We start from the raw sequence: 10,371 nt of genomic DNA, 5'->3' as shown, positions 1-10,371 counted from the left end.
CTGTAAGCACATGAATTCCCTATGGAACTTGGCCTGGACAGAAAGAAATTTTTCCTGCTGATGCTCTGTTCTCAAGAGATCGGGTTATAAGCCAGGAGAATTCAGACCTCTTAGGCTTCCCTGTTGGCTGAGCGAGTAAAGAATCCACCTGCAATTCAGGAGACATAGCAGATATGGGTTTGATTCCTGGTTCAGGAAGATCCCCTGGAGGAGGGCGTGGCAACCCACTCCAGTATACTTGCCTGGGAAATCCTATGGACAGAGCCTGGAGGGCTACAGTCTTTAAAGGGTCACAGAGAGTTGGACATGACTTAGCGACTAATTACTTCTTAAGACCTATGCCAACAGGACCTTTTATGATCATGTTTCCAAAGAATTTTTTCAGACCCTTCTGTAAGTCTTTATTTCTCAGACTATAGATGAAGGGGTTCAGCATGGGTGTGACCACAGTATACATCACCGAGGCCGTTGCACTTGAGTGGATGCTATGGGTACCAGCAGAGCTGAGGTATACTCCTAAACCCGTACAATAAAATAAGGAGACAACAGAGAGGTGAGATGCACAGGTGGAAAATGCTTTATACTTCCCCTGAGATGATGAGATTCTGCCTATGGAAGAAACTATCCTAGAGTAAGAGTAAAGAATACACGTGAGGGAACCCCCAGCCAGCAGCACAGCTCCAGAATACATCACCACATTATTGAGAAAGGTGTCCGAACTGGCAAGTTGGATCATATGATTGAGTTCACAGGAAAAGTGAGGGATTTCTAAGAATGTACAGAATGTCAGTCTCAACAAACTTAAGCTTTGTAACAAGGAATGCAGGACGCTGATGACCCAGGACACCATCACCAACAGTTCACAGAGCTGGGGGTTCATGATGACCATGTAGTGCAGGGGGTGACAGATGGCCATGAAGCGGTCATAGGCCATCACTGTTAGGAGCAAGATGTCCAGTCCTGCAAAGAGCATGAAAAAATACACCTGGGTGATGCAGCCTTCATAGGTTATGACTTTTCTCTGTGTCTGGATATTCCACAGCATCTTTGGGATGGTGGTGGAGGTGAAACAAATGTCCACAAAGGACAGGTTGGAGAGGAAGAAGTACATGGGGGTATGTAGGTGGGCTTCTGAGCTGATGGCCAGTATGATGAGCAAGTTTCCAAATACAGTGATCAGGTACATGGAGAAGAAAAGACCAAATATGAACGGTTGCAATTTTAATTCCTCTGAGAATCCCAGAAGAAGAAATTGTGAAACTCCTGTTAGGTTTCTTATTGCCATGTGTTGATGGTGACTATGGAAAAAGAAGGAAATAGCATGATTTATTTCCACACAAAAGCATCATTACTCATGTGGTAGAAATGCTACCATTTATATTTTGCCATCAATAATTGCTTTCAACATTTTGTTCATGGATCTTATGCACTTGAAGGAACCTCCTGTGGCATCTCTAGTTAGCAAAGTTTTCTCACGGTCAGAGTTTCCCCCAACATGTTATGTATACTACAATTTTAATGAGAAATTCTTTCATGCATTTGAAGAATGTAAATTGAATTGTGACAATATTCCAGGTATTATCGATGCAGGGAGTTAGGGTGTTGGAAAACAAAAGCTCATAAAATCTGGTTGTGCAAAAAGGATATAAGCAAATAAAAAGTTACATAGAAATTTAAATGTATATATAGCATGTCTTATGCTTACGGGTCTCTTAAAAAGAGACCCATAAAATAAAAAGAAAGCTGGTATAAAAGCAAGAGTGAAAAGGAAATACTATTTTATGCATGTTTAGATAAGAACTGCAAACAAGATGCTATTTGAACAGACTTCAAAGAAGGGTGAGTGTCATGAACAGACTTGGGGAAGGGTGTCCTTACAAGGGAGCAGCCAGTGCACAGGCCCTGAGGAAAGTTTAAGATGACCCAGTGGATACAAGGAAGCCAATCTGGTGAGGGAAAATGAGCAGGAGGATTAGTGAGGAGAGATATTGTCAGTGAATGCTGAAAAATTATGTAGCCTCCGTGTTACTGCTGAAACTTCAAGTCATAAAGTCCACACGTGTCTTCAGCACTTTAGGAAACTCCATATGTTAAAAAGCCTATACGACTTATCTCACTTAGCATAATGGCTTCAAGTTCCAACCAAGTTGTTGCTATTAGCAAGATTTCATTCTTTCCATAAAAACTGGTGTATCTAAACTGTTTTATTAGTTTCAGGTGTACAACATAGTGATTTGATATTTTTATAGATTATACTCCATTTAAAATTATTCCAGAATATTGGTTATACTCCCTATACTGCACATTGCATATTTATATCCTATTTGTTTTGTTTTATTTCTTAATATTATATTTTAAATAAATTATTTATTTATTTATTTTGTCTGTGCTGTGTCTTCATTGCCATGCAGGCTTTTACGATGAATGAAATAAGTCAGACAGAGAAAAATAAACATTGTGAGATCTTGCTTATATGTGGAATCAAAAAAACAAAACCAGAAGCCAAGCTCATAGATAGAGAGAAGAGATTGTGACTGCCAGAGGCAGGAGCAGGGAGTGGGAGTGGGTAAACTGGATGAAAGGGGTCACAGGTACACACTTCCAGTTATAAATAAGTCATGGGGCTATAATATACAGTATTGTGACTATAGTTAATACTACTGCATTGCATATTTGAAAGTTGCTAATAGAGTAAATCTTAAAAGTTTCTATCAAGGCAAAAATTGTAACTACACTTGGTGGCATGTATTAACTAGACTCATTTTGGTAACCATTTCAAAATATATATAAATATTGGATCATTATGTTATAAACCTGAAACTAATATAACATATGTTGATTACATCTCAATAAAAGATACTTTTTTAAAAAATGCCTATAGGAAACAAAATTTAAGGAAAGTCCAGAAATGACTTCTCAAAGAAATGATATACAATAATTACAATTTAATGATATCACATGTGTCACTAATTCAATTTTAGATTTGGAAATGAAAGACTATGACAGAAACTCTTTTATAATGTGGGGAGGAAGCAGGACCTAAGTTATAACTTCCTCTTCCATGGGGACATATGGACTCAAATTCAGGTATGGAACACAAAGTTGTCTTTAGTTAAATGTAGAGGAGAATGCCTTCCAAATATTAGTGACTGAATATGTGCAACATTCATAGATTGATCTGATCAAAATAGAATAAATTAAACAATAAGGGATAAGAGATATCAAAGGTAGTTGGAAATGCATAAAAAAAGCATGATTTATTAGCACCTAATAAACAGAAGAACATTTTCATTTCTACTTAGAGCAAGGATTTTTAAGTAAAGAATATTTAAGTGACAACTCTATTCCTTCAGTTACACTTTTTTTTTAAAGCAATAAAGATGAATTGCAAAAAATGAAAAGCAATAAGATGAATTGACACTGATTTCGCTACACAAAATTTATAAACTCTCAGACATTATGTACAAATTTTATATATATACATAAAATAAGTAAATGGCAAACAGCAAGCTTGATGAAAATTTTTAATTCTTTGTTTGGAAGAATAAAATATAAAACAGAAGTAAAACATGCTGGATTCACCTGGAGGGATGGGGTGGGGAAGGAGGTGTGAGGGGGTTTCTGCTGAGGAGACACATGTATACCTATGGCCAATGCATGTTAATGTGTTGCAAAAGCCATCACAATCTTATAAAGTAACCATCTTCCAATTAAAATAAATAAATATATTTTTTTTAAATAAATTAAAAAGAAGAAATGTCCTGATTAGTCATGTCTCTACATTTTCAACATAGAAACCAATTGGTTAGCTTATCTACAAATGCATTCACTCTTATAGGAAATAAGTACAGATGAAGCTCATTAATACATCATTTTTCACATAATAGTATGTTTTATTTTCTACATTGAGAGAAGAAATACTGTCAAATATATGTATATCTCATGAACTGCTGTTTCAAGAAAATATGTGGAGGCATTCCTTAGTCTGGATACTTCTCATCATAGTCAAATATGCTCCATATTAAAAAAAAAAAAAAAAAAAGTCCTCACATCTCTGTACATCCTTCCACAGCTAATACACTTTGTCTCTACTCCAGTTAATTGCAAAATCCTTGAACTTATATTCTACTTTTACTGGAAGCACTTTATACCCCCTATTCCTTCTTCTCATTGGGCTTTCATGTTCAGTTTTTAATGGTCAACCCTGACCTTGCATTGTTAGTTAAATTTTCACTTCTATTTTTGGAATAAAAAATGAATATATTATTAATCAAGCACACAAACAACTTCAATGATCTTGCCTCTGGGTTAGCCTGGACTGGCTCTCAGATGAACTCGGGTGAATGTTTTGATTGTCATTCCTTTTGACATTCTGCAGTATTTATCTGGTTCTTGACTCACCTGGGTGAGTCTCTGAGAGGAAGGTCTCAACAGAGATGTCCAAATACCTATTGAATGGTTGATGATGGCAATAGGAGCTCTGTTCCCAGACAAGACAGTGGGATGCAGTCAAGCATCGGTCCCCTAAGTTAGTAATGACTACAAAAACAACAACCGTGTCCTGTCCAGCCCAAGGATGCACAGGCTGAGGGATGCAGTAGAGGAGATATTTATAGTTTCCTGTGTCTGCTCATTACCATATTTCTCTCTTGTTTCCACCACCTCTAACACTGATTTCCCTGAGGGATGCTGGTCTGGACAGATAGAAACACTTTCCTGCTCATTTTCTGTGTCTGGGAGACAATATTACAACTCAGAGGCATTCAACATTTATTACTCTTTACATGAACTGTCCTGTCTTCCCAGAGGAATAAACCTTAAGGTTCCCAACAAATTATCCCAACCATGATTCCATTTTTATTTATTTTTTATTTTTTAAATTTATTTGTTTTAATTGGAGTCTAATTACTACACAATATTGTAGTGGGTTTTGCCATACATTGACATGAATCAGCCATGGAAGTACATGTGTTTCCCATCCTGAAACCCCTGCCACCTCCCTCCCCATCCCATGCCTCAGGGTCGTCCCAGTGCACCAGCCCTGAGCACCCTGTCTCATGCATCGAACCTGGACTGGTGATCTTTTTCACATATGATAATACAGATGTTTCAATGCTATTCTCTCAGATCATCCCACCCTCAACTTCTCCCAGAGAGTCCAAAAGACTGGTCTATGCATCTGTGTCTCTTTTGCTGTCTCACATATAGGATTATCATTACGATTTCTCTAAATTCCATTTAAAAGCATTAGTATACTGCATTGGTGTTTTACATTCTGGCTTACTTCACTCTGTATAATAGGCTCCAGTTTCATCCATCTCATTAGAACTGAATCAAAGGTATTCTTCTTAATGGTTGAGTAATATTCTATTGTGTATATGTACCACAGATTTCTTATCCATTCGTCTGCTGACAGGCATCTAAGTTGCTTCCATGTTCTGGTTATTATAAACAGTGCTGCGATGAACATTGGGGTACGTGTGTCTCTCTCAATTCTGGTTTCCTCACTGTGTATGCCCAGCAGTGGGATTGCTGGGTCATATGGCAGTTCTACTTCAAGTTTTTTAAGGAATCTCCACACTGTTCTTAATAGTGGCTGTACTAGTTTGCATTCCCACCAACAGTGTAACAGGGTTCCCTTTTCTCCACACCCTCTCCAGCATTTATTGTTTGTAGATTTTTGGATAGCAACCATTCTGACTAGCCTGAGATGGTACCTGATTGTGGTTTTGATTTGCCTTTCTCTGAGAATGAGTGATGTTGAGCATCTTTTCATGTGTTTGTTAGCCATCTGTATGTCTTCTTTGTAGAAATGTCTATGTAGTTCTTTGGCCCATTTTTTGATTGGGTCATTTATTTTTCTGGAATTGAGCTGCAGGAGTTGCTTGTATATTTTTGAGATTAGTTCTTTGTCCGTTGCTTCATTTGCTGTTATTTTCTCCCATTCTGAAGGCTGTCTTTTCACCTTGCTTATAGTTTCCTTTGTTGTGCAAAAGCTTTTAAGTTTCATTAGGTCCCACTTGTTTATTTTTGCTTGTATTTCCATTACTCTGGGAAGTGGATCATAGAGGATCCTGCTGTGATTTATGTCAGAGAGTGTTTTGCCTATGTTCTCCTCTAGGAGTTTTATAGTTTCTGGTCTTAGATCTTTAATCCATTTTGAGTTTATTTTTGTGTATAGTGTTAGAAAGTGTTCTAGTTTCGTTCTTTTACAAGAGGTTGAGCAATTTTCCCAGCACCACTTGTTAAAGATATTGTCTTTTCTCCATTGTATATTCTTGCCTCCTTTGTCAAAGATAAGGTGTCCATAGGTGTGCAGATTTATCTCTGGGCTTTCAGTTTTGTTCCATTGATCTATATTTCTGTCTTTGTGCCAGTACCATACTGTTTTGATGACTGTGGTTTTGTGTAGTAGAGCCTGAAGTCAGGGAGGTTGATTCCTCCAGTTCCCTTCTTCTTTCTCAAGATTGCTTTGGCTATTCGAGGTTTTTTGTATTTCCATGCAAATTGTGAAATTATTTGTTCTAGTTCTGTGAAAAATACCGTTGGTAGTTTGACAGGGATTGCATAGAATCTATAGATTGCTTTTGGTAGTATACTCATTTTCACTATATTGATTCTTCTGATCCAAGAACATGATATATTTCTCCTCTATTTGTGTTCTCTTTGATTTCTTTCATCAGTGTTTTATAGTTTTCTAGATATAGGTCTTTTGTTTCTTTAGGTAGATATATCCCTAAGTGTTTTATTATTTATGTTGCAATGGTTTATGGAATTGTTTTCTTAATTTCTCTTTCTGTTTTCTCATTATTAGTGTATAGGATTGCAAGGTATTTCTGTGTGCTAATTTTATGCCCTACAACTTTACTATATTCACTGATTAGCTCTAGTAATTTTCTGGTAGAATCTTTACGTTTTTCTTTGTAGAGGATCATGTCCGTTGCAAGCAATGAGAGTTTTACTTCTTCTTTTCCAATCTGGATTCCTTTTCATTTCTTTTTCTGCTCTGATTGCTGTGGCCAATATTTCTAAAACTATGTTGAATGGTAGTGGTGAGAGTGGGCACCCTTGTCTTGTTCCTGACTTTAGGGGAAATACTTTCAGTTTTTCGCCATTGAGGATAATGTTTGCTGTGGGTTTACCATATATACTTTTTATTATGTTGAAGTATGTTCCTTCTATTCCTCCTTTCTGGAGGCTTTTTGTCATAAATGGATACTGAATCTTGTCAAAGGTTTTTTCTGCATCTATTGAGATAATCACATGGCTTTTATCTTTCAGTTTGTTAATTTGCTATATTACCTTGATTGATTTGTGAACATTAAAGAATCCTTGCATTCCCGGGATAAAGTCCACTTGTTCATGATATATGATCTTTTTAATATGCTGTTGTATTCTGTTTACTAGACTTTTGTTAAGAATTTTTGCATCTAAGTTCATCAGTGATATTGGTCTGTAGTTTTCTTTCTTTCTTTTTTTGTGTGGCATTTTTGTCTGGCTTTGGCATTAGGGTGATGGTGACCTCATAGAATGAGTTTGGATGTTTACCTTCCTCTGCAATTTTCTGGAAGATTTTGAGTAGGATAGGTGTTAGCTCTTCTCTAAATTTTTGGTAGAATTCAGCTGTAAAGCCGTCTGGTCCTAGGCTTTTGTTTGATGGAAGATTTCTGATTATAGTTTCAATTTCTGTGCTTGTGATGGGTCTGTTAAGATTTTCTATTTCTTCCTAGTTCAGTTTTTGAAAGTTATACTTTTCTAAAAGTTTGTCCATTTCTTCCAAGTTGTCCATTTTATTGGCATATAGTTGCTGATAGTAGTCTCTTATGATCCTTTGTATTTCTGTGTTGTCTGTTGTGATTTCCCCATTTTCATTTCTAGTTTTGTTGATTTCATTCTTTTGCCTTTGTTTCTTGTTGAGTCTGGCTAACAGTTTGTCAATTTTGTTTGTCTTCTCAAAGAACCAGCTTTTAGCTTTGTTGGGTTTTGCTATGATCTGTTTTGTTTCTTTTGCACTTATTTCTGCCCTAATTTTTAAGATTTCTTTCCTTCTACTAACCCTGGGGTTCTTCATTTCTTCCTTTCTAGTTGCTTTAGGTGTAGAGGTAGGTTATGTCTTTGACATTTTTCTTCTTTCTTGAGGTATGCCTGTATTGCTATGCATCTTCCCCTTAGCACTGCTTTTACAGTGTCCCATAGGTTTTGGGTCATTGTGTTTTCATTTTCCTTTGTTTTTATGCATATTTTGATTTCTTTTTTGATTTCTTCTGTGATTTATTGGTTATTCAGAAGTGTGTTGTTTAGCCCCCGTATGTTGGAATTTTTAATAGTTTTCTTCCTGTAATTGACATCTAATTTTACTGAATTATGGTGAGAAAAGATGCTTGGAATGATTTCAATTTTTTTTTTTTTTTTTTCATTTACCAAGGCTAGATTTATGGCCCAGGATGTGATCTGTCCTGGAGAAGGTTCTGTGTGCACTTGAGAAAATGGTGAAATTCATTCTTTTGTGGTGAAATGTCCTATAGATATCAATTAGATCTAACTGGTCCATTGTGTCATTTAAAATTTGTGTTTCCTTGTTAATTTTCTGTTTAGTTGATCTATCCATAGGTGTGAGTGGGGTATTAAAGTCTCCCATTATTATTGTGTTATTGTTAATTTCCCCTTTCATACTTGTTTCATAATGCCTTACATATTGCAGTGCTCCTATATTGGGTGCACATATAAGTGTTATATCTACTTCTTGGATTGATCGTTTGATCATTGTGAAGTGTCCTTCTTTGTCATTTTTAACATCCTTTATTTTAATGTCTATTTTACTGATAAAATAGTTTTTTATTTTATGCCTGTTTTTTGTTTTTTGTTGTTGTTGTTTTTTTTTTTTTTTTTTTTTTTTGGCCTCCATTTGTGAAAAATATCTTTTTCCAGCCCTTCACTTTCAGTCTGTAGGTGTCCCTTGTTTTGAAGTGGGTCTCTTGTGGACAGCATAAATACAGGTCTTGTTTTTATATCCATTCAGTCAGTCTTTGTCTTTTGGTTCAGGCATTCAACCTATTTACATTCAAGGTAATTCCAAGATTCCCCCATGAGGCACCAGCTTCCCCAGTGCTTGGCAGTTGAGACAAGAAACTGACGTTTGTCAGACTAAATTTTGTAGGGTAAGTCTCTACAGTGTGCACACTGGTAACATTCCCCCACCTCAATTTGGGCTTTTCCTTTGGAGGGCAATCCAACTTGATTGGGATACCCTGTTAGGGAAGGGAATTGTTGTTGGACTGTACCTGAGCTGGAACTGGTTCACTGGGGAAATAGTTCTTATGGGGGTAAGCCTATCCTAGCTGAATTAGTTCATTTGTTTGTAGGATAAGTTCATTTACCTGAGTTGGGAATCTGCTCAGTTGGAACCAGGTTATTGGGGAACTAGTTCTCATGGACCACAGACTTGTCTAACTCAGTGAAACTAAGTCATGATGCGTGGGGTGACCCAAGACGGACGGGTCATGGTGGAGAGGTCTAACAGAATGTGGTCCACTGGAGAAGGGAATGGCAAATGACTTCAGTGTTCTTGCCTTGAGAACCCCATGAACAGTATGAAAAGGCAAAATGATAGAATACTGAAAGAGGAACTCCCCAGGTCGGTAAGTGCCCACTGTGCTACTGGAGATCAATGGAGAAATAACTCCAGAAAGAATGAAGGGATGGAGCCAAAGCAAAAACAAAACCCGGTTGTGTATGTGACTTATGATAGAAGCAATGTCCGATGCTGTAAAGAGCAATATTGCATAGGAACCTGGAATGTTAGGTCCATGAATCAAGGTAAATTGGAAGTGGTCAAACAGGAGATGGCAAGAGTGAACATCGACGTTCTAGGAATCGGCAAACTAAGATGGACTGGAATGGGTGAATTTAACTCAGATGACCATTATGTATACTGCTGTCGGCAGGAATCCCTTAGAAGGAACAGAGTAACCATCATGGTCAACAAAAGAGTCTGAAATGCAGTACTTGAATGCAATCTCAAAAGCGACAGACTGATCTCTGCCCAAGTGGGCAGGAATCCCTTAGAAGAAATGGAGTAGCCATCAGAGTCAACAAAAGAGTCTGAAATGCAGCACTTGGATGCAATCTCAAAAACGACAGAATGATCTCAAGGCAAACCATTCAATATCACGGTAATCCAAGCCTATGCCCCAGCCAGTAACGTTGAAGAGGCTGAAGTTGAACGGTTCTATGAAGACCTACAAGACCTTTTAGAACTAACCCAAAAAAGATGTGCTTTTCATTATAGCGGGCTGGAATGCAAAAGTAGGAAGTCAAGAAACACCTGGAGTAACAGGAAAATTTGGCCTTAGAGTACAGAATGAAGCAGGG

At 37.2% G+C, this 10,371-nt stretch overlaps 1 protein-coding gene across 1 annotated transcript; it reads right to left on the bottom strand.

The window, feature by feature from the left end:
* Nucleotides 1-322: 322 nt before the first annotated feature.
* LOC133061598 (olfactory receptor-like protein OLF4) lies at nucleotides 323-1,285 on the bottom strand. Its single transcript, XM_061149568.1, has one exon. It carries the CDS (start codon nucleotides 1,283-1,285, stop codon nucleotides 323-325), a length of 963 nt encoding a protein of 320 aa, XP_061005551.1.
* Between the last annotated feature and the right edge of the window lie 9,086 nt (nucleotides 1,286-10,371).

Source organism: Dama dama, chromosome 9, assembly GCF_033118175.1.
Source record: "Dama dama isolate Ldn47 chromosome 9, ASM3311817v1, whole genome shotgun sequence".
Classification (NCBI taxonomy): Eukaryota; Metazoa; Chordata; class Mammalia; order Artiodactyla; family Cervidae; genus Dama; species Dama dama.
The sequence above is the reverse complement of the archived record's forward strand: the minus strand, read 5'-3'. Positions and strand labels throughout refer to the sequence as shown.

Coding starts and splice junctions, on each gene's coding strand:
- LOC133061598 (XM_061149568.1), bottom strand. CDS start 1,285: ATGGCAATAAGAAACCTAACAGGAGTTTCACAATTTCTTCTTCTGGGA.